At 44.9% G+C, this 25,039-nt stretch overlaps 2 protein-coding genes across 3 annotated transcripts in view; one reads left to right on the forward strand and one right to left on the reverse strand.

Annotated features, from left to right (window-relative positions):
* Positions 1-13,293, reverse strand: part of TRAPPC12 (trafficking protein particle complex subunit 12) — a 1,223,059-nt gene extending 1,209,766 nt beyond the window's left edge. Inside the window, exon 1 of the mRNA XM_069606031.1 lies at positions 13,138-13,293. The gene's annotated coding sequence lies outside the window, so the exon portion shown is untranslated. The remainder of the gene's footprint in view (positions 1-13,137) is intronic.
* Positions 13,294-13,326: 33 nt separating this feature from the next.
* The window catches only part of EIPR1 (EARP complex and GARP complex interacting protein 1), an 823,988-nt gene continuing 812,275 nt past the window's right edge, over positions 13,327-25,039 (forward strand). Inside the window, exon 1 of one of the 2 annotated variants that reach the window (XM_069606032.1) lies at positions 13,327-13,515. In XM_069606032.1, the coding sequence (XP_069462133.1) occupies positions 13,474-13,515 (42 nt within the window). In that variant the 5' untranslated portion in view covers positions 13,327-13,473. The remainder of the gene's footprint in view (positions 13,516-25,039) is intronic. The other variant, XM_069606033.1, reaches the window with a different exon arrangement.

Below are 25,039 nucleotides of genomic sequence, written 5' to 3' on the forward strand. Positions count from 1 at the left end.
TTTTGCAGTCCCCTTGTTGTCTGTGATGGTAGAACTAAGTCGTCCGCATATAATAGATATGGGACTTTTTGCGTTCGTATCTTAGGGGGGGGGGATCTCCCACACAATTAGTCAAAAATTCACCTATTTCTAATATATAGAAATTGAACAGGAAAGAGGCCATGGCACATCCCTGCTTTAGGCCCCTCTGAGTGACTATCCTTGGTGATAGCATCCCATCAAGGGTTATGCATACTTGCATTGATGTATTTGAAAGGAGCAGAGTTATTAAGGATAACAAGGTGTGAGGACAATCATGTTCTCTGAGTTTGGTAAAGAGACGCTCCCGATCAATTGAGTCGAAAGCGGCTCTGAAATCAATAAATCCCAGATATAATGGTTGTCCTTGCGTTAGTTGTTGAGCTTGCACCATGGTAAGCGCGAAAATATTAGGGATAGTCCCCAAACCCCTAACAAAGCCCGACTGGAATGGATCTCGTAATGATTTCTTTTCAACCCACTCATTCAGTTCTTTAAGTATGATTCTACAGAAATGTTTTCCTGGGGCATCCAGTAGTGAAATTGGGCGATAGCTATCCAGAGACAGACAATCACCCTTTTTATAAATTGCCACCGTTATTGCTTGGGTCCATGTAGGTTGGAGTTTTTTGATGAATATTGACGGCAGTGAAAATGTGGAACAGAACGGATGCCCATAAATCAGGATGCCTTTGCATGGCGAAATTGGACAAGCCATCCGGGCCAACTGCTTTCGACTTACTGGCAGTTGTTATAAGTTGCAGTATCTCCGCCTCATCAAATGACAGGTTGAAGGGGGCTAACGTGTTAGATATATACGAGATGGAGCTATTTGCTGGTGCCGCATAAAGTTCACTAAAATGCGAAACCCAAGTGTGTGTCAACGGCAGAGGACTGAACACAGACCTGATGCTGTCCAAGAGCTTGGTTCAGTACAGCCCACCTCTTGGAGATGTTTTTACTAGCAAGCGTTTTTAGCATTTCAGCTCCAATCCTCGATGACACTTAACCCAATTTTTATAGTTGTTGCGCAGCTTCTTTGCCAGATTCGTTCTGATGGCGGGGGGATGCATTGCGAGTTTACTTAATTCTGCCCGATAGGCAGTTTTCCTCACACGTACCAAATTGTCAAATGTGTGCAAATGACTCTGTTGTGAGTTGGTGAGACTTTTTGTCTGCTGAAATGTTTGAAGCATATTGCTACACACTGTGCCAGAATTATCTGGCATGTTACCCTTGCTCAAATTTGACTCTTTAAGGAGCTCGCATTAAGGCATCCTCTGAACATCATAGATGACACCTGCCTGAGTTTGTTACAAAACACCCTTTGGTTGTTTTCTTTTCAACATGATCTTTTTGCATTTGGACATCTAGTTCAGTGGCCAGCATGTTATGGTCACTGGCTTCTGAAGCTATGACAGTAAAATCTTGAACATTTGGCCACAGAGCCGCATTTACATAGATGTAATCTATAATTGAGGACACAGAACCTCTGTGCCAAGTCGGAGCTGATGGTATATCAGATGTAAAAGCTCCATTCAAAACATGCAGACCTCTATGTTGTACTAATGCTCTCCAACGTATATTTCTTTGACTAGTTTGCTCATTCACGCTTTCCAAGCATCTTAGATTTAGATCGCCAGCGAGAATGAGGAATCTAGTTTGTCGATCACTAGTCACCATGTCCAACAGGCCATTCAGGTCTCTGAAAAAACAGTCATCACTTATTGCCGCTGAGTTCCAGTACAAATTTAACACAGCATAGTCATCAACAGAAGTGCATACTTTGACCAATATCATGAGTTCATTGGGTATGGCCCACAGCTGTGAAGAGAGATCATTTCTTTTCCTAACCGCTGTGAGAAGTCCTGACATTGGCCTACCCATTGTCGTTCTAATAGCTGGATTCAAAAGCACCTCATAACGATCCCAAATCGGAGGTGCAGTCAGCCAAGTTTCTTGCAGAAGCACCAAGTCATAGCTGTTTAAATGATGTTGATCATTATTAGCTAGATGCTTATGGCCCCTAGTATTCCAACTGACCAAGGTAAGCTTCTGCGAGTTTTTTTGGCTTAGCCATCTTCGCTCAGTATTTTGCAAGCAGGAGCAAGGCATATTAAAAGGGACATTACCTTTTGTTTTGTTGGGCATTAGAAGTTTTTACTGATTCAAATTAGTTTGCTGTCTCTGGGGTGTGGGCAAATGGGGATGTTGATTACTCTTAATTAAAGCCCCTTGCGAAGCAGAGTGATTGATACTGAGATCAAAACCCAGTGCAGCCAGGGAATCCTTCGACTGCCAAATAAGATTTTGCACAACCCTGGATTGTATCCAGAGTCTCACTGTGTTTAGATTATTGTTTTCCACGAATTCCACCAGTGCTAAAATCGGCAGATACAATGTCTTCAAGCTGTTAAATGTCAGAGAATATCGCCATCACCGCTCTCCGATTTAAAATCATATTGGTTGAGGTTTACAAGCTAAGATTAAGGAATGTGGAGCTGTTTTCGCCTTAATGGGGATGGTTTTATCAACCAAAATCTTTTTGCTCGATTTTTTAGTTTCAATTGTCTCATTAACCAGTGTGGGGGTAGATTGTAAGTTCCCCAATGCCCCCTCAATTAGTCGTATGATGGCGCTCGACAGATCATTCGTGGAAAATGTATCATTCCCTCGTACATCATCCATGAGACATTCATCTGAACGACCATTTGCTTTTTTAGAAGTCTCAAAACTGCTTTGTTGGAATGTAAGGGTAAGTTCATCTCATCTAACATTAAGTGTGACTCCTGTTCCTGCACGGAATTTGGGTTGCCCTGACCCCGAGCAGTTCTATTCTCAATGCGTTCGCAGGCTCTCTTAGGTACTTCAATTTGAGGTTGAACGTGATCAGACAGATACGCATCGACCGCTTTCCTGATTTCAGACCTATCATAGTCAGCACTCGACATAATCTTGCTATTAGAGTTCTTACTCACATTTGACTTTGTATTATTAAAATCTACTAGATCACGTGGTGGGGGTCGGGGGCAGGTTGTACTTTGAGACCCCAATACCTGCAAGAGCTCATTTAAAGGAGGATAATTCAGTGTTTGAACAGGATGGAAATTAAATACATCCATTTTTTTAATGTACATTTGCTGAGCATACTTTTTCTTAATGGCCTCAGAGGTAATTATTTGGTTCTTTTTAGGGAGCGTAATAGCTTTCAAAAATTGTTTGATAGCAGAGCCTCCCATGTGTTTTATAGAGCATTGATTTTTTGATAACTTTGAATTTACTTTCTTGATATTCTTAATACCCTTGTTCAATGACTGATGTAGTGACTCCTCACAGGAAGATATTGTTTTCGCGTTTTTCTTATTTTTTTGTTTGCATACATCTGGGTTCCCCGGCATAAACATCAGATACAATGCACCTTTAGGAACCACATCTGATTTAGTCTGTGGATCTTTATGTGTCTCTTTAAACAGATGTGAAGTGTTTACTGATGGGTCATATATGATTGAAGCAATATATGGTAAAGCACTGGTTGTTCTTCCACTTTCACCATTCTCCACGGAGATGACACTGAGATTTCCTTGCTCAGAAACATAATCAGTCTGGCATGCTATAGAATTAGCGGCTATCTTTGATGACAGTCTCTTGGAGTTATGGGCCACATGCAACTGCGTTTCACTCTTTGGTGACTCACATAATGTTAACATTTTATGCCCGAGTGTTTCTTGTGTTACCATTTGCTTATCTATGGTTGGATAGATTTTCCCCAATGCCTGAATAGTTAAATTCATAGCTTGTAACGTGATGTTTGTATATGACTCCATTTTTTCCGAACAAAATGATGTATTCATTCCCTGTGAGTTGGTCTGTATGACGCTTGTCTCTGATATAGAAATAGAAGAGACCGTTTCTATGGAGGTATGGGTCACCTCAGAGAACATTATGGGAGACTTAGATAAGTTTTCAGACAGCATTTTGTTTGAGAATACCGAATCATTAAGATCCAGGTCAATTACAACTACTTCTTTAGCAGTCGGGGACAAATAGATGGATGCAATAGGTTGAACAGTCGCAGGTATGTTTTCAAGTAAAGCGGTGTCTGAGATAGATTGACAAGACAGAGATTTCAAAGGCTGCACCTTTTGTGTGCCTGCCAAGGCATCTGGTAACGTAAACATTTTTTTGGGCACAGGGTCAGAGGAAGCAGCACTAAGAAGCTTCTTTTCCTCTGCAAGCCGTTCATTTTCCAATCTGGATTTTACTCTATGCCCTGAAAGAAAATCACTACAAAACAATCGTATGTCCATATTGGACAGCCCCCCTTTGGTACCTTTGGTTCTGATGGGTGTGGAATTCAAGTTCGAGGAGGTTTGTTGCGGACATACAGGGTTTTCTGTCGCCGTCACCGTGCACAGAGACAGCGGCATTCCAGTTTTTAAACTGAATGCTCTCATTGTTGCGAGCGGTGAGCTAGGCCATGCCACCCACACTTGTTTACACCAGAAAATGCGGAGAATTTAATGACCACAAGTAAAGCCTCCAGCCTCAGCGACGAGACGAAGAGGCAAAGAGGTACTTGTGCGTGCGCGCTAGTGCGTGCGTACTTCTGTATTTGAGGACAGCGTATGAGGGGGCGTGGCTTCACACACTGCACATAAAAGAACAAATGACGTTTTAAAAGTCTATAGATCTTCCTGAAAACGGTGCTTTACCGTCAGTCCAACAGAGTGTCACACGTAGAACGCTGCAATGAACAAAGACAGCAGCTGGTCCTGAATACACAAGCGGCGTCAGAGGCAAAGAGGTACTTGTGGTACTTCCTTGGTGCGTGCGCGCAGGTGCACACGCACGTCTGTATTTGAGGACGGCGTATGAGAGGGCGTGGCTTCACACACGTCAGTCCAACAGAGTGTCACACGTAGAACAAAGACAGCAGCTGGTCCTGAAATACTTGGCCAGGCTGGTGGGGGGCGGGGGGGCTTTAATATATGGACGGACTAGAGCATGGATCACAGCGGGGGAGGGTGGCGAAGGGAGCGGGAGAACAGGGGCAGGGCGGGGGGGACTTACTGGACCTCATGGGACGTCAGGACTTGGTGGATGTGTGGAGGGAAGGTCATCGGGCCGACAGGAGCTATACCTTTTTCTCATCTCATGGGTCCAGAACTCGGATTGACTATTGGCTCATGCAGAGGTCACAGGGTGGTAATGAGGACACATATCCTTATTAGTTGGTCAGACCATGATATGGTTGTCATGTCGGTGTCCTTGTCGGACCTGCAAATGAGGGAATCTCTCTGGTACCGTAATGACATGTTGGTGAAGGACGCAGTCTTTCTCGAGGAAATGAAGGCTGTCATAGGAGAATACTTTAGCATCAATTACACGGGGGAAGTGGATCTGGGTACGGTCTGGGATGCAGCTAAAGCCGCATGGTGGGGCCTCCCGATACATGAAAGCTCAACTAAAAAAGAATCAGATCACTTCGAGCGGAAACACTGAGGAAAGAAATCAGGACCCTAGAGATGGGAGGCCCAGTGGGAGGCTTGGGGGTAGGATACAGGTAGGGAGAACCTGGAAGTGGCCAGGGGCAAATGGCAGGAGTTGAGGGAAATTGAGGTGGGGAGGGTGGTCACAGGCCTCCAATTATTGAGACTACGAGAAGGGGGATGAAGCTGATGCCCTCCGGGCAGCGAAACTCCGGGGACAGAAAGCGGATAGATGGGTATCAGCTGTTGAGGATGCCGGGGGGGTCCTACAAACGAGCATGGGGCAATTTGAGGATTTTGCAGTCTTCTATGAGAAGTTATACCGTGAAGAAGGGGGATTTGAAGAGGCGGTGTAGGGGTACTTATGTGAGATTTACCTCCCACGACTGAGGGAGAAGAAGCTGGAAGATATGGAGACCCCTATCACACAGGAGAAGGTACTCAGGGCAGTCAACTGTTTGAAGGTGGGGTAAGGCCCCTGGTGAGGACAGATACACTGCAGGGTTTTATAAGGTGTTCTCAGGCAGCCTGGCGCACTACATGGCTAGATTGTTCAATCATGTCGTGTCCACAGGGAGGGCATCCCCCTCTTTAGGTAGGGTGTTGATAACAATTATACCCAAGGAGGGGGAAAGACCCGAGGCACTGTAAATTGTAATGCCCACTATCTCTTTTAAAGGTGGACGCCAAACTATTCACCAGAATACTGGCCACGCAGATGGAAGGGGTCTTGCCATGTCTGGTCCATTCTGACCAGGTGGGGTTTATACAGGGGAGGCAGGGGGGAGACACTGCGTAAAACGCTGCACTTGATGGAGGAGGCGGTGAAGGGGACGGGTAACCCGGTGCTGGTGGCCCCGGATGCCAAAAACGCGCTCGACCGGGTGAATTGGGGCTTTCTCGATGGGGTACTGAAGAAATAGGGTTTGGTGAAAGAATGTTGAAGGTAATCAGGGCGTTGGATGCTTCCCCGGTGGCGAGGGTGGCAGCCAGTGGAGGGCTATCTAGGACTGTGGAGGGGCGCGAGGCAGGGCTGTCCCTTCTCACCGCATCTCTTCGCTCCATCAATAGAACCGCTTGCGGAGCAGCTCAAGCAGGCCCCACAGCTGGAGGGGATTGGGGTCGGGGAGCGGGAATTTAAAGGTGGGACTATATGCAGACGATGTCCTGCTCCATCTGGAGAATCTGTCAAGCTCATTCCCGGCTGCCCTAAATATTATTGAAAAATATGGAGGATACTCCGGCTTCAAGGTAAATAAAGGGAAAATCCGTTATCTTCCTCATTTGTGGAGGAAGGCCAAAGAGATGTGGAGACCCTGCAAGCCCTGGGGTTCGAAATTGAGAGAAAAAGAATACAGTACCTAGAAGTTACCATAGTTAAGCCGGACAGGGACTTCAGTGAGGCCAACTATCCTCCTCTATTTACCAAACTTTTGAATGAGATGTCAGACTGACGAAAATGACACATTTCCTGGATGGGTAGGTTAAATGGCATCAAAATGAACCTCCTGCGCAGAGTGTTATACCTCTTCCAGATGCTACCGGTGAAACCCCGAAGGCCCTTTGGAGGAAATCTCGGATGCTGCAGTTCTTATGGCAAGATGGTAAACCTAGGGTGAGATTTGACACGTTGATACTACCCCAAAGAGAAGAGGGGGGGATTCCCAGATCTGGGGTTGTACTATAAAGCAGCGCAAATGAGGGAGATGGTACCCCACTTAAGAGAAGACAGGGATAAGCAATGGGTTTTCCTGGAAAACTTCACAGTGGGGGAGTGGCTTTGGGTCCCAAGAGGGCGACTCCCGAGGAGAATTAGAGATCACCCCTACATGGGAGTATACTGGGAGGTTTGGGGGGGGGGGGAGGAGGGGAGCAGGCGGACGAGGCATAACGACATGGCCCTCACCAATTAGTCACATTTGGGCCCAAACAATGCAGGACGAGATTGCAGAACCAGAGAGATTCCAGGTTTGTTTTGGGGCGGGATTGTCCAGAGTCGTTCAACTGTGGGTGGAGGGGACATTTATTGGAATACAGGACTTGGAGGCTGCCCAGGGAATTGGAAGGCTCCCAGTCCTTCTATATCTGAGGCTGAAGGATGCACTGGCGGGTTGACATTGTGGGACCTGATCCAGAGAGATCCGACACCAGTTGAAAAGGTATTAGATGAGCATTCGTCCATGCCGGGACTCATATCGCTGTTATATAGAGCTCTGGTCGAAATGTTGAGGGTTCGGGAGGGGCTGGGGGTAGTTGGAGTGGAAGGGCTCCAGCAGAGGTGGGAAAGGGATTTGCGTATGGAGGTGGACGCATGCCTGTGGGAATTAATGTGTAGGAGAGCTGACAAAACATCCATAGCGTGCCAGTATAAGCTCCATAGGGTGACGTTGTTGCATAGGTGGCAATACGAGCCGGTGGCAATCTCCTAAAAAGTTTCTGACGGTGAGCCGCTTTAGTTGGCATGGTTGCGGAGACCGAGGGGACTACTGGCACATGTGGTGGGGATTCCCCATGGTTAAGATGTATTGGACTGAAGTCCTGGGATGGATTAAGATCGCAGATGGAATGGAATGGGGGCTAGCCACGATATTGATATTGTTTGGGCTAGAGAACCTAGAAGGACACTGGCAAACCCTGCTCCACATGCAACAATTTCTGTTAGCGGCAAGGGTGTGCATAGCAAGATTTTGGAAAAGAAAAGAACTGCCAAGCCAGAAGGAATGGTCGGACACGGCCAATGACATTTATTTAATGGAAAATATTACAGCTGCAATTCATGAGGGCAGGGGTGACTTGGAAGGGAAATGGTAACAGTTCTGCGCCAACTTTGGCTAAAAAGGTAGGGGAGATATGGAATGTATCCGGGCAAGAGAAGTGCTAACTGAAAAAATACACAGAGAGAATATTAACAATGGACCTCTCCACACGGATCAGTGAAATCAGGGACTGAACTTTCACTATTATATGGGATAGTAGCAGTGGAGGGGGGCGGGTACAAATGGAATTACTGGGGAATAATGTAAGATGTTAGGGGGTTCCTCCTTGCTTGCACCTTTCCTTGTTGTTACAAAACCAATCAAATTCAATTTGTAAGTTCTAGAGGATTTTGTAGCAGGCCGTTTATACTTTTTGTTCCCTTTACTGTTCAGTTTGCTCTGTACGCCCCAACTTTTTTTTTGTTTTAAGGTCACCTCACATTTGATGGCAGTAGTCTGCTGCTGTGAGTCCCGTTGCTGGGAGTGTGTCCTTTTTCCTAGAGCAACTCGCCCCCTTCTATACTAGACATGCGGCTCATGCCTTCTATCGGTGTGAATTACATTGTGCAACTTGTGTTGTTTCTGTAGGGGTGTTGCGTTTAGAGATGTGTTGTTGGTTATGGTAGGGCATAGAGTAACGTTACTGTTGCCATATCTTGCATAACAGACCATCCAATAACTGGGGACAGATTTTTTCACTTTGGCAACATCGCAGTTGGTCACATTTATTTGCTTACATCAATGCCTTGTTATGCCATATGTTATTTTAGGCTAACTCTGGCTAATTCAGGTTACACTAAGCCGTGGCAAAAACAGGTAGGGCTCACGGTTTCTAGTCTGTTTCCCAGGACCTCCCTATGACTGCCCACTGATTTCTCCACTCCAGTTGTAGTACTGCACATATGCTATCCTGCACCACTCCAGCAACTAGTCAAGTCATGGTTTTAACTTTGTATTATGGTACTTTTAGTCCTTGATTTATAATATGGCAAGTCCCAGAATGCAAAGTTAAAACCAGGACTGAACTGGCATTTCCCAAATTAAATGAGGCATGTTGGGAATTATGGCAGCACTCGGTCTTCTATGTGATAATGGTATAATGTTGCTAGCAACTAACAAAGCCACCCAGGCACCACATGCTAAGCACCAGAGAAACGATGGAACAGAGGACAAACTCACAGGGGATGACCAGATGTCTGATGGACCAGATGAGCCGAGAACCAGAGGACAGGGATCTGCCAAGAACCAGAAGGGTGCCTGACCAGAGGAGCAACTCACAAAGGCATAGCTGATTCCATGCGCCAGTATGAGATTTTCACTTTCATGCTGGTAATTGTAGGCCCATACCTATCATGGGAAGAACAAAAATGGTAGTCGAAAATTCAATGATAAATCCCTATACTGGCAGATTGTCACACATGACATGGAGCTACCTGGCAACTATGCAAGGGAGCCAAGGACCAGAGGGGTGACATACTCAAGAAGCCAAGGACCAAAGCAGAGCCTCTCGCCAGGGTCCAGTTGGGCAACGGACCAGAGATGGCAATGATAAACAGTGGTGCAGTCTTGAATGACACTAGGAAGTCAAAGAGAAGCAGAAAAGTGAGAAAGAGAAAGAAGTATAAATTATAAATTGGCACATATAAAAGCTACGATATAAAAACTTGCCCAATTTAGCATCATTGCAGCATTTGATATCAGGGAAACTAACGCTAGGGAGCCCAAGGATTGTATCTCTCCAGCAGTGAAATCTCTTCACTACCTCCCGGTGGCGGCAAGGATCAAGTTCAAAACCCTCTGCATCATCCACAAGGCTTTCGAGGGGCTGGGACCACACTACCTGCAAAGCTCCCTTCCTAAACACCTCGCTTCTCGAGCTCTCTGCTCATCCACCTCCAACTCTGAGGGCCGCTTTTTCAAGCAGAGAGTTGGGGGCAGATCTCCTTCTTCAGCAGGGGCCTCCCTCTGGAACAGCTTCCTTGCCTCTCTCAAACTTGAGCAGGACCACCTCCGGTTTCAGAATCAACTGTAGACCTTCCTCTTCGCCTCCGCTTTCTCTCCCATGCGGATGACAGATCTGGTTAACGCACTGATCTTCTGACCATGCTCTGAACTTGGGCCCAGGTCCTCGCACGCCCAGCTGCACTTACCTTGCACTGCCGCCTGACTTCCACAGCTCTTGTGGTCTGTATCTGTAACCCTACAGTCCCCTATCTCTGCACAAGAGAGCCACCCGTTGGCTGCACTTTCCTTTACCGGCACTGAGCCACCAGCTGGTTGCACTTTTTGTGTACCTGCACTTCTCCAACCCCCGCCCTTTTGGCACTTCTCCCCATCCTCTACCCGCACGATCTGAATGACACAAGCCCAGTAAGATTATTGTTTTGTCCTCCTTCTGTCCCCCCCTTGTCTTGTCAAGCCTAGAAACACTTGTGTAGAGGCGCGTTGTAAATGCCATATCACAGCACAATATCAAGTGGAGTAGGAGTCATACAATTAAACCATAACCATACCAACTACTAATTTAAGTGCTGCATCTACCATACTTGACTGATTTAGTTCAATCATTTCACCAAGGGGAAATGATGTTGATTATCCACTTATGTATCCTTGAATAACCGTCATATTAAACCTGTGCATGAAATTCATGTTGCACTTATTCATAGTGCAAAATATAAAGTTCCTTGCTAGCAAATAGCACTTTCTCAGTTAGGCAAAATTGGATAAAGATTTTATTGAAGGAACGTTAAAGTAATTTAAAAAGTAAAATAAACTTGAACCATTTGTGCATTGTTGTATTAATTAGTAAGGCACAGTCTATGGAAAACCGTAAGTGAACATAGTTTTTAGTGAGACAAAACCAGTACAATAAGAAAGACGTTCTTGGGCAAAACAAATATGCATGCCTCCAGATAAGGTTTGTACCGGTCTTTTTACGCATGAAAATCTTGTAACTTACGACAGCTTTATCATTTTCCTGTGTACATTTACGCACAAGTTTAGAGCAGAGGGCAGTGCAAAGGTCAGGTTACTGGACAGAAACCAGAACGCTTCTTTTGATTTTTATCTTTATGGAGAAAAGCTGAAACAGAATGTATTTCTCTAAAACCTTTCAAAAAAAGTAACTGCACACTGTGATAAAAGGAATGGTTTCTTTCTGCTGTGCTGTGTGTAGACGCTCTAGCAGTTTAGGATTGTATAATTAATAAGATGGAAATCTAAGTTGCAATTGAGAATTAATGTTTTGTAACGAATTATGCTTTTTTTCCCCCAGAGAAAGAAAAGCAGTATTGCACATTTGTATTTTTCAGAGTTCCTGTACTTTGTGCATAATTATGTGGAGGCAGATCATTTTTACACTTTTAGTTTACACTATAATTATAAAAAGAGTGTGTAAAACGATTAGCATGTACTGTCTAGTTTACATCCATTCAACCTTGCAGTCAATGGGATACATTGCTATAAATGCTCAGTGGCAGCAGCGCCTTTGCTCATGGGTGAGTTTATGTCATTACACCGATCACAGGTGCTATAGCCTCTCAAATCTTCAAGACTACAATTAAGACCTCCAAAACCTGACTCTCCAGGAAGTAAGTGCAAGCACTGTTAAAAAAAACAAAAACAAATGAAAGTTATATTTGTATCTGAAATAGAAACTCAGCAAAACCTGTCCCTCTGATAATCTAGATAGGTATTTCACTTTATATAGCGCTTTATACATGGTTTGTCCAACATCTAGGCACTTTGATTATTATACCTCAGTCGACACTCAGTTTACCGACCTCGAAAGGATGTTGGCCAATAAGATAGCTCAACTGGTTGAGCGCTCGTTACTGCGATCTGTAGTTGGCAGGTTCAAATCCCTTCTGAGTTCGATAAAGGAATACCAACTTCAGTTTGGTGATAATTATGTTCTAAGTACAGGGCTTTGCCAAAAGCAGCATATAAATAACCATTTGACCATGGGATTAGGTATAGAATTTAGCATGGAGTCCTTGCTTCTCTGCACTGTTGTATCATAACATTGGCATACCATTAGGTAGTAATAACTCCAGGAAATGAGAACTTTCATTAAACATAAGACAATTTTGCTATCGAACCTCAAAACACAATTCATGTTCGCTTTACTATGTAATGTACTAGGTTTTTGTGTTTTCAACATTTAAATATATACAGGAGATATCAAATGGCCAAACCTTAGAGAAATAATAAAATGTGTATTCTAATACAATGCAGAAAGCAGCCCCATGGTAATAATTTTCATACAGCTTTTGCACATGTCGGCTCAATATCACACACATTTTTACTCTCTTGCAAAGGAGAAAAGTAATTTTTGCTCTCTTGAAATCAAATTTACAATCATAAAAATAGGGAGTAAAATACTGCCACCTAAAAATCTTATCCGGAGCACTATGTGTTTAACCAGTGAGGCTCCAAAACCTGGGCAATCCCGATCCAATCTAGAACATCAATTCTACATACCTATATCACACTTAAAAAAAATGACCATTTTCATTAATAAAAAGAAATGCAAGGAAAGGAAGCCTGTAGTTCTATTCCCAAAACCAATCTGTATATTAAAAAGAAAAATGAAATATCTAGAAGAGCATTTGGTGGTAATCTGTATTTTCAAGTATAAGGGTGCTGTAAATGACGTTACCTAATGCTTGTTTTCGGGGATAAGGAGGGGTTATGTGGGGACGGGCATGGGTACAACTTTAGACACAGAGTATCTGCGCCGGGTATGAGGGTAAGCCCTTGCTACCTATGCTGTGCCACCCTGTGACATGGAACTGCTACGGTCAGTCCAGAGTCTCTGTTCGAGAACACGTAATGTCTAATTACACTTTAACACTACTTATAACGCTCAGTACCTTATGCAGGATTCTGGTTCTTCTACCTCCTGCCTCTGTTATACTGACAGTTCCGGCATCTAGAGCACGTCTTGCATCGCGCAGGCGCCCACATAGATCCAGCCTGCGCAGACATGGTTTTCTCTAACAAGACGCATGCGCAGTTAAATCTTGAATAGCATCCCGTAGTGTTCCTTTTCCAAGCGTCTGCGCAGTCGATCCGAGCTTTTCATTGGCTCCCTTTTCTAAACACAGGAAGACTCTGGTACCCACCTTTTAAGCTTCTGCCTGAACAAGTGGACGTCACCTGTCCGCTACAATTAAAAAACTCTGGTGTCCGGACTACGTACTACCAGCATGGAGGACGACGCGCCTGTAATCTACGGACTGGAGTTCCAAGTATGTTGTATATGTAGTGACATTGTGTGAGGACCACCCCAGTTCAGTTCGCGCTGGTTCGTACCCGCCTAGTTCCCACGGGTGAAGCGCTGCAAACATGTGTTCGTTCAGTTGCTGGGAATTTTCCGGTTTTGACCATCACCCAAATGTGTGTCCAATCTCAGGGTTAAGTCCTTTTGTCAAGATGACATCAGTCGGACTGGGACAAGAAATGCATAGCTCTCAACTCACACGCTTTTGGCGGGTGTCACCCGCCTTGTAAAGGGCTGACTCACCCGCCGAGCCTCCTGCACTCCCATTCGTTTCAATGGGCCTCTCACCCGCCTAAAATAAAATCGGGGGTTTTCACCCGCCTTTGCGACATAAATGGTTGAGAGCTATGGCATAGCTCTCAACTCACACGCTTTTGGCGGGTGTCACCCGCCTTGTAAAGGGCTGACTCACCCGCCAAGCCTCCTGCACTCCCATTCGTTTCAATGGGCCTCTCACCCGCCTAAAATAAAATCGGGGGTTTTCACCCGCCTTTGCGACATAAATGGTTGAGAGCTATGGAAATGGGCACGGTCACCCCCCAAAAAGTGGCCCACCCAGTGGCAGACTGAAGGCAAAGGGCCCCATAGGCAGCACCTGACATAGGGCCCTAGGTGGGCGGGTCATGGAGGCGGAGTTTAGGGTGGGCAGAGTTAATTGTGGTCACAAGTGCACAATGGCAAACCTTATGGACAAAAGCTATTTTTTGTTAAATTGTCTTTATTAAAGTTACCTAGGGGGTCTGACTAACTGGAAACAGCTGGGCCTCCTCAGCAAGCTTTGTTATCAATGGTAATATTGGAGGATGAAGCCTGAAGCTAATGTTGGAAATGTACATGTTTCAAGGCTAAGGGTGAAAGAAAATTACTTAAAGGTTTTCAAGAGCACACCATTTTCTAGAAAAATGGCTCTAAGACGTTTATTTGGATCCAATGTTTGTAATTACAACTCTGTATCACCATCATAACTCATGTAATCCCAGCCTATTTACCCCTTTATGGCAACTATTCACACCTTTCAATGCAAAGATCGTCCGTCGATGCATGTGCCTTTTAAAGCCACGTAAAGAGCTTGCACCATCGCCGCCTGTTGTAAATATGTGCCGCGCCTTTAGCTAATAAAAAATATGGATTTTCATATATAACACTGTAATAACAGGTACCATTGACCTATGTAATGGTAACAGTTTATCAACCTCCGAAGCATGAAATGCTGACGGCCCTGCAGTGCAGACTGGAGCCATGTCAGAGACCAGCACTTGACTGGTGAAATATTCACACCAACCTAATATATATATATATATATATATATATATATATATATATATATATATATATATACAAAAGAGGTGGATTGGAAACCAATCCAAATCACAACGGCACTCCAGCTGTATTCATGATGAAAAACTGGATATCACCAACAAATCCACAAACAGTCTTTGTGTACCGTGCAGTCAAAATGTTCTTTATTGATTAAAATGCATGGACAAAGGAAGCAGCAGCGGTCTTAGATGCAAAAGAAGAACGACACGTTTCACCCTACTCGGGCTTCGTCTGGTATGTGACAGAGAGAGAGAGGACTGTTGTATAATAGAGAAAGGTGTACAAGTCCATCTTTAGTGTTTAGCACTTAAGTAAAATAGCAGTTGATAGACAAGAAAGCGACCATATTGGAACTGAATGACCCCTCATTTCAGTGCACTCATTGAAGACACATTGTTTTAAATGCACTATAGTAATTCCTCTCGCCCTCGTCCCAAATACCAATTAGCCCAAGTGGGTTAAGGGTGGACAATTTGCACAAAATTACTAATTTAATGTAATATAATTTCCATCCTAGTTTTCACCATTGCCAACATAATTGAAGGAAGCGATTCTTCATCATTTTCTATTTCACTATGCATGTTTCTTCAGCCCAAGTGGGCCGACGCAGTGTCTTAGCTTGAACTGAAATGTGGTGTCAAAAGTTTACAAAATACCTATTGTAAACGTCAGTACCAAAGTTACAGATATTTCATAAGTAATAAAGTGCTATGTAAACATCAGAGGACTATTAACTGACAAAGTGCTGAGTGCTATCAATAAGGTGCATAATATAAAGTGAATGTTAAAAAACCACATGTAGTTTATACATTAACCTTTGAGGCTGTATGTAACCCTTGCGGGTGCCTCTATGGTATGTTCTATCATACACAGATCAAATCAACTCAACATAGATATACTAAAAAGGACATAAAGATCCATAATATATAAGTATTCATAATAAAGCACGTAAATTGATCTAGTACAAAAAAAAAAAAAGGGCAGTGTGTTACCCTTGCGGCCGCCTATATATTGTGACTTGAGGCTGTATGTAACCCTTGCGGGTGCCTCTATGGTATGATCTATCATACACAAATCAAATCAACTCAACATAAATATACTAAGAAGGATATAAAAATTCATAATATATGTTGTGAATTTTCATAATAAAGCACATAGTTTGGTCTAGTACAACAATAAAGGAAGTGCGTTACCCTTGCGGGCACCTATATATTGTAACTTAACCAGCCTATATATTAGATAGTCTGGTAAAAGGTAACCAATGTAAGTACAAAAATAGATGTTACCTTTTCATATTGTTATAATGACATATCTAAAATATTAAAGTGCTTAATATTGTATGTTAAAATCACATCTCATAATTTGAATACAGACAATTTAAAATATATAAATGGTCCAGAATGTATGAATATATCACTTAATGAAATGAAATCTTCAACTAGAGATTAAAGTGCATGGTGCTGGATGTTACACTCCTATACCAATACATTACACCTGAGGATTTCAATAGATATAGGACACAATATTTTTAACATTCAAATTGTCACCCTATCCTTTATCTAAATCCCATTGATTAAATTCAAAGCAATCCTGCAATTTGTAAATATTTTTAAACTCTCTATGCGATTCACAACTTGATGATAATACACTTTACGCATTGATAAAAACAACACAGTTTCTATAAATATAAAACATCCTCTCCTTTTTTCCCCAAAAGTGTGTGCTAAATTAGTGATTTGAAAATATTTGTGATACAAAAAAACACACAATAAAGAATAAAAAGTGAATGCAGAAAAAACTGCAAATAGATGCATAAACGTCTAAATGAAACATAATTTGCTAGAAACCTTAATTCATTATGTGTGCACACCGGATATACAAAAGCGCAGAAAATTCAGAGACTTTGGACACTCACAGATATACCTATGTTGTCATATAAATACAACAAAATAACTAAATAATAATAATTTTCGAGTTTTAGAATTTTCAAGATCCCAGGAATGCATATAATTCTTCGTCACGATTGTGACCTCCCGGATACTTAGTATTAAAATCTACTATAAATCTGGATTCCATTTGTCTTAGGGTTCGCAATCTATCCCCTCCTCTTGGATGAATTCCTACTGAGTCAATGATGAAATATTTAAAAGAACTAATGTCATTTTGATGAACCTCTTCAAAGTGTTTTGCAAGTGGGTAGGACATATCGTGATTCTTAATTGCACGTAGATGTTGCAATATTCGTAGCCTAGCTCCCAGCTTGGTGCTATCAACATTCCATAAATTGCAAGCACAGGTAATCACATAGATAACAAATTGTGTAAAAAATCTCAGATCTCGTTTGATTTTAACTTCTTTCTTCGTTCGAGGATATGAGAAAACTTTCATGTTCATTCCATGACGACATGCTTTGTATTTGGCACAGGTATGAAAACCTGATGTTCTTGTAGTTAGCCAGGTGTTAGTACTTTGTTTGGGTGATTGGAACATAATGGGTGATAGTTTATTTTGTATAGAAGGTGGTTTTCTATAAGTCACAGTGGCATGTGTTGGCAAGTGTGTACTGATATCCAGATCTCGTTTCAGAAGGTGCCAATGTCTCTTTAAGATCTGTTTTGTTTCTTTGGCTCCAGAATTAAATGTGGTGATAAATCTGAGTGAGCAGTCTTCGTGCGGTTGATCCTTTGTTTGATCCTTAAATGTACTTTTTTTAGCCAGAATCATCTCACGGGTTTTGTTACAGGTTCGGTTATAGGCTTTATTTATAACTGTTTTCTTATAGCCTCGAATTAAGAATCTGGCCGCAGTTTTTTTGGCATTTATTTCCCATACTCCATTCTCACTACAGTTTCTTTTCACCCGCAAGAACTCACCATATGGAATACTGTCTTTGAGACATTCTTGATGCATATATATATATATATATATATAATTTTTTTTTAAATCTTGTTTAAATGAAATTGTGATTTGAATTGTAAAAAGATGCAACTGTCACTGTGAAATTGTTGGGAGGTGAAATCGAAAGGAGCACTGCACTGTATACCCATAAGGCCAATGTACAACAAAAAGCCACAAACGAGCACATTATAGTTTTCACAAGCTGTGTGTGGGGCTTAGTGTATTTTTTTAACGTGTCAGTGTGTCATGTGCTTATGACATCCAATTCACTGTTTTTTGCGTCTCTGTGATGCAACTACTTGTAAACAATTACACAAAGTGATTTCCCAACCATGGGAACAACAACTGCAAAGGACTGAGGCCAAGATTTGGATTAGCCAATTCTGCGGATACTGTGCGGCATGTGACCTTCTCCTGTGCCCTCCACCTGCATTCAGGCCTCCTGCGTAACGTGGGCTGGTGGGGAATGCGGACGTGCTCTGGGATTGCAGCATGCCCACCGGCTATCCAGAGCTGGCATGAGGGGCACAGGGAACCCGACCTGCCACTTCAGCAGGGTCTCTAACTGGGCCAGAAATCTTTCCAAGAAGAGTGCTTTTATTTGCACTCGGGAGATGGCGCTCTCTTCTGGAAGTGGACTGGACAGTGCTGCAGGATGGTCTTTTCAAAACACTGAGTGACATCACAACAGAAAGGGCCCTGTGCTATGTGGAAGGGGCGGGCCTGGCACAGGGGCCGGGTCGCCATTTGTCTGCCTGGCGAACGTTAGCACCGCCTCTGGGCCCACCCCTCGCCTCTAAAAAGTGGACCACCCCTCAAAAATGGTCCTCAAACCATCATCTGTGTATTGCATCAATTCACGACTTTACAGAAAATGCCATCCCAAAAACTCACACCTGGATAAATTGCCCTTTGCAACTGTGAGAAACTTTGTAATTTGTGCCCGAGACCATTAGCTCCGCTGCGAGTGATGCGGCCAGGACCACAGAACAGCAACTTACCCGCACCCGCAACGGAAGAAAGCAGCCCAGCCCCCACCGCCATTATGATCCATGCGGCCTCCGCCGCAATCAACATACTGCAGGAGCCGTGTCTGGATACCATAGCAACGAAGCACAACAGAGTGGGGTCTGAGTCAGCTGACTCGTGCACCGCGGCCTGTAGCCAGGAGGTTCACCGCCAGGCAAAGCCGCTACTTGGCAAAGGCCTTTGTCCCTCTCTGCAGATCCGCTGCGAGTGATGCGGCCAGGACCACAGAACAGCAACTTGCCCGCAACCGCAACGGAAGAAAGCAGCCCAGCCCCTGCCGCCATTATGATCCATGCGGCCTCTGCCGCAATCAACCTACTGCAGGAGCCGTGTCTGGATACCATACCAACGAAGCACAACAGAGCGGGAGCGGAGTCTGCTGACTCGCTCGCCACAGCCTGCAGCCCCTTCTCACCCACTTTAAAGGGAGAGGAGGTTCACCACCAGGCTAAGCCGCTACTTGGCAAAGGCCCATGGAAAAGGCCTTTTCCTCTCTCTGCAGCTCTACGCTGCTCGGAGCTGCTGGACGCTGGAGACCGTTCCTACCGCCAAGGTAAGGGTCACACTGCCCCGTCATATTCTCTGCCCCTACTGCACAGCCCCACATTGTCGCTTGTAGAAACGAGCAACTCCGTATGCGCACCACCAATCGGCACCCTTGCAGCTACCAACCCAGCATCGCTATTCGGAATGGCCGCCTCAGTACACCGGGAGCACGACGACACCTCGTTAACCTGGATGTCCAATCTCCTCTCCGACGCCGGTTGCAACCTCGTTGCTATCCAAAGGGGCCCCCCCGTCATAATCGTCTCGCTCTCATGGACGCCATGAGTCCTATGCCGGTTACTGATGCCCCCATTGTTATGCTGATGCCTGATGCCCCCAGTGCTATGCTGGGTTCTGATGCCCCCAATGTTATGCTGATGCCTGATGCCCCAATGTTTTGCTGGGTACTGTTTGCCCCAATGTTTTGCTGGGTACTGTTGCCCCTAATGCTATGCTGTTTACTGATGCCCCCAATGTTATGCTGATGCCTGATGCCCCCAATACTATGCTGGGTACTGATGCCCCCAATGCTATGCTGGGTACTGATGCCCCCAATCCTATGGTGATGCCTGATGCCCCCAATGCTATGCTGGGTACTGTTGCCCCTAATGCTTAGCTGGGTATTGTTGCCCCCAATGACTTGATGGGTACTGATGCCCCCAATGTTATGCTGGGTACTGATGCCCCAATGACTTGCTGGGTTATGATGCCCCCAATGTTATGTTGGTTACTGATGCCCCCGATGTTATGTTGGGATCTTATGCTAAGGATGTTATGCTGATCACGGATGCCCCTACTGCTATGTTGCTAACTAATGCCCTTGATGTGAGGCTGGTCAATGATGCCCATGCGACTATGTCAACTAATTCTGTAGCTGAAAATAGCAATACCACACTACCCATCACCCCACCTGCAATAGGGACGAACCAAAGAACCACGCAACCCTCTTCAGCCAACCCATCTAGCCTCTCATCCACGCTCCTTACCTGTGCCCTGGTGAACGCCCGCTCTATCCAAGCGCACACTCTTGATGTGCATGATCTTATTGCTAGGGACAAGCTCGGCCTGCTCTTTGTCTGTGAGTCCTGGCTACAAGACACTTCAGGCCCTGCCCTCTCTTTGGCCGTCCCCACGGGCTATACCATATTCAGGCAGGATCGGGTAGGACAAAGGGGGGGAGGTGTGGCCATTATATCTAAGGACACTCTTGACATCAGAAGAATTCAGGGGGAATTAGGACAGAACGCTGAATACCTCCTCATCAAACTCAAAACCTCACCTAACTCTACCATTGCATTCCATCTTGTGTATCACCCTTCACGCCCAACAACTGACTTCCAAGAAGCCCTCATCCACTCTCTCTCAGACAACCTGAAGAAAACAACCTAAGTAGTATTACTGGGTGACCTCAATCTAGGGCTAGACGACACCACAGATGCCAACGCCACCGCCCTACAAAAAGGGTTAGCCACACTAGAGTTTGTCCAAGCCATCACCAAGCCTACACACATTAAAGGGCATACCCTTGTCTGGGTTGCACAACACAACTGCCCCGTTCTCCTCTCTACCATCTTCCTCATACCCTGGTCAGACCACTCCTGTATTAACTTTCACATAGACACCTCCACGCGACCATCTCAACCCTCCATCCTTCTCCCTGCTGCACTCTCAAGGAGCTCTAAGAAGCTGACGAAAGATACTCTCCTACCTCCCCTGCTTGTTCCAGGTCTTCAACCACCATTCCCCAATGATCTTGTCCTCCTAGCCAACACTTTTAACCACGTAATAACCACAGCCATAGATACCATCGCCCCCCCTTACTGCAAAAAAAGCAAAGAAAACTAAGCATTCCAATGTTCGGTTCTCTCAAGAACTCATGTATCTACGCACAAAAAAAGAGGGTATTGTTGGCCACCTGGAAAAGAAACCTAACCTAACAGAATTGCCTTTAAAACCATTGCTATAGAATATAAAACAGCCATCACACTTGCTAAAGCTGAATCATACAACACAAGGATTAATAACGCCAACTCTGGCACAAAGTAAATCTTTGCGATTTTCAGAGAACTGGAGTCCCCCTCAGCCCCTCCCCCTTCCACCCTTATCAAAGATGAGACATGGTGCAGCCAAATTCAAGAAGCCATGCTGGACAAACTTGATTCCCTGCACACTAAAATCTTAGCTCACCAAAAAGCTCTTTCATCCTTATTAGCCTGCCCCACAGCACCACCAACCTGTACCACCTCTAACCAGGTACCTAAATTTGAATTCTCTGACATGAGCGAATCCGAAGTCATTGCCCTCATAAAATCTATCAACCTTTCCAACTGTAAAGGGGACACTTGCCCAGCTCACATCATCAAAGATTGTGCTCCAGCCCTTGCCCCCTTCGTCACTGCCTTCATCAACTCGTCCTTCCGAACATCTCATGTACTGACCTCCCTCAAAGAAGCCTGGGTTCCGACTACTTCTAAAAAAAAATCTCTTGACCCATTGATCCCTGGGAACTACAGACCCATTACCACCGTCCCTTTCCTGTTAAAGATTTTGGACAAAGCAGCCTACCTGCAAGTTCAAAAATGTATTGAGGACAACCACCTTTTGGGACTATGCCAGTCCGCTTTTGTTCTCGTCATGGCACTGAAACGGCTCTACTTGACCTAAAAAATCAAATAGATGACCTGAGAGACGCAGGCAGACCCACGCTCCTTCTGCTCCTAGACCTCTCTGTGGCCTTTGACCTGTTCGAGCATAAAACCCTATGCCACCATCTCTCCTCTACAACCAACTTCTCCCCTAAGGCATGTGACTGGATTAGCTCGTTCCTTCAGAAGAGAGTAATGAAGGTCTTCTCGGACTCCTCTAGTGCCATCCCCAGTCCCATCAAATGTGGCGTCCCACAGGGGTCCTGCATAGCCCCTACCCTGTACAACCTTTTCGCCAGACCCCTGTTCAGAATCCTTGATGCCCTGGGCATCTCATACACTAATTATTCAGATGACACACAGGTGCTCATACCGCTCTCTGGTGACTATCTAACTGATACTAACACCCTCAACTTCATCTACTCCACCATTCAATCGTGAATGGCAGATAACTGGCTCTGTTTAAATAGTGAGAAAACCGAACTCCTGCTGATTGGGTCTCCATTCACTTTGGGCAAACTTGACAAGGAGTATCACTCTTTCACTATTGATAACATCCCCATCACAGTTTCCCAAGCGATCAAGACACTGGGCGTGTACCTTGAACCAAGCCTCACCATGGACAGGCAGGTCAATGCCATCGCCTCCTCTGCAGCATATTACTCTAAACTGATCAATGTTGTCAGACCATTCCTATCCCAACAGAACTGTATCACCATAGCCAGAGCCATCATTGGCTCCAGACTGGACTACTGCAATGCCCTCTTTATTGGAACCTCCCAAAGAATCCTGGCCAAACTTCAGATAGCCCAGAATAATGCCCTAAGGGCCGCAACAGGCATCGCATGCAAGGAGCACATTGCAGGGGTCAGGAGGCAGGTACACTGGCTACCCATCAAGGAAAGGGTTGTCTTCAAAACACTGGCCCTAACACATAAATGTCTTCACGGGCTGGCACCCAGTTACCTAGCGCAAAGGATCACCAAACAAACAGCATCCAAACCATCTAGGACCGCCTATGCGAACCCTATCGCGGTTCCCCACACGTGCAGTGTGTGCTGGAGGCGCGAGCTTCCCAATAATGGCTGCTACCCTCTGGAACAACCTCCCAGCCCACATTAGATCAATCGACTCTCATGCTGCCTTCTGCAAGGCACTAAAAACTAGGCTTTTTGTCTGAAAGGGCCTACCCCTGTGTATGAAAAGACTGTACGTGACTTATCCCTTTGAGTTCTATATTGCATATGTTACCTTTATGAACCACTGAATATCACACTATGCTATGCAGTATACATCACTATCTAATATAACTATGTAAGCAACTGTCTTCAGCCTTATTCGTGGGCCGCTTATTGTAACCCTCGAGCAAGCCTTCTTAAGTATCCTTTTATAGCGCCTTGATGCCTGTGGGCTGTAGTGCGCTCTACAAATCCTAAATAAATAAATTATATGCACTAGTTCGACCCTGGCCCCAACATGGAATTACTGTTTACAAGAACAAATTCAGTACCAAAAGATCACTGAACAATGCAGGCAACTTGGCTTTCTGCACAAGGCTAGGAACATGATGTATTCACAGCATGACACAACTACTAAACTAATGTACATAAACCCACATCGTTTTTGTTTAGAAACAGAAAGTGCATGACCAGCTTTGCGGGAACTCGGCTATCTCTGAAGCCAGCATCACCTCATGCAAACAGGATGCCAACAAAACACCTGTACCCAACGCCAGTGATTGTCCCCAAGTGTACCCTAACATTTGCAGCGACATTTAGTTGCACAATAAAGCAAGTGCAGACAAAACTGAAATGCACAAGGCTCAATCCAACCCTGTGGGCAGGATTTGACTGGGATGGGAGAAAGTAAGCCAGGGCAGCTGTATGCAAGGCACACGTACACTCAGCACCTGCATCGAGCTCCCATTACAGATACCTGCCTGTTCGCCGGCATCCAGTAGCGTAAACATCCGCCGCACTGATACACATAAGAATAACACAAAATGCCCCATGGTGGGAGAAGCATGACACCCAGAACTCTGAATACAGCACCCGTGCAGGCGTCACTCTCCAGCCTGCACCCTGCAGTCCAGCTGTGCACCGCCCACGTATATACATCACTCTAATTATCATTACTGTTAGGTTTTTGCACGGGAACAAAACAGGCACTGGTGCAGGGAACGCATGGGGCGCATGGCCACTCTGAATACAGCACAGGTGCACGCATCAAACATGAGCGAAGAGAGGCTTGTCTCATTGGCAAAGCTCTCCATCCAAAACGAGATTGCTGTTCAGGGATGATTTCTCGAATGTCAGAAGGGTGTGCCAACAGATGGTCCAGAAATATCAACCTTTTTTAAATTAGCAAGCATGTGTTGCCTTTTCAAGACAAGCTCTCCCCATTGTAGTCAGTTTTTTGTTTTGCCAATTTGGTAGGTTTTTGTTTTAAGGAAAGTTTCCGCCTCTGCCACTTCAAATACTTGGCAGAACACGATATATATGTTTTGTTGCTCAATTCACAGCAATGTTACAACATGTTGTTCAACTACCTTTGCAAGCATCTTTGCTCTTTTTCCGGTGCTCCGGTACGTGTTTAAATGAAGTCAGGCTATGTGTTTATGTTGTGCCGGGCATGCAGTGTAGAGAGGCAAAGCCGACGCTTCGTGGTGTTCCATGTTGCCATAAATTGTTAGTGTTGCACAGTTGTGTTTAAAGATTGGCGTATTTATTTGGGAGTGGGGCTGGTGCTTTGTCCAGGTCACTTCCAGAGCTAAGGCCAGCCCTGCTTACCCTTAGAGAAGCAACTCCTGAACCTTTTCCCCATCCACCGTTTACCACCCTGCTGCATAGGGGGCATTCCCTTGTAGTTTCTGAGACACTGGCACGGCCCCTTGCACATATGTCTGCAGAGAAGGGGGTGGTTTTTCACCGTCTGGCACTGACAGGGCAAATAAGTCTCTTCTCTCCAGTGTGTCATTGGATGGCACCATCACAGGAAATGGGTCACTCTCCAGCATGGCACAAGCTGGCAGTAGCATAGAAGTTAGGGTCACCA

The sequence above is a fragment of the Ambystoma mexicanum genome, chromosome 4p (assembly GCF_040938575.1).
Source record: "Ambystoma mexicanum isolate Mex_15411 chromosome 4p, UKY_AmexF1_1, whole genome shotgun sequence".
Lineage (NCBI taxonomy): Eukaryota > Metazoa > Chordata > Amphibia > Caudata > Ambystomatidae > Ambystoma > Ambystoma mexicanum.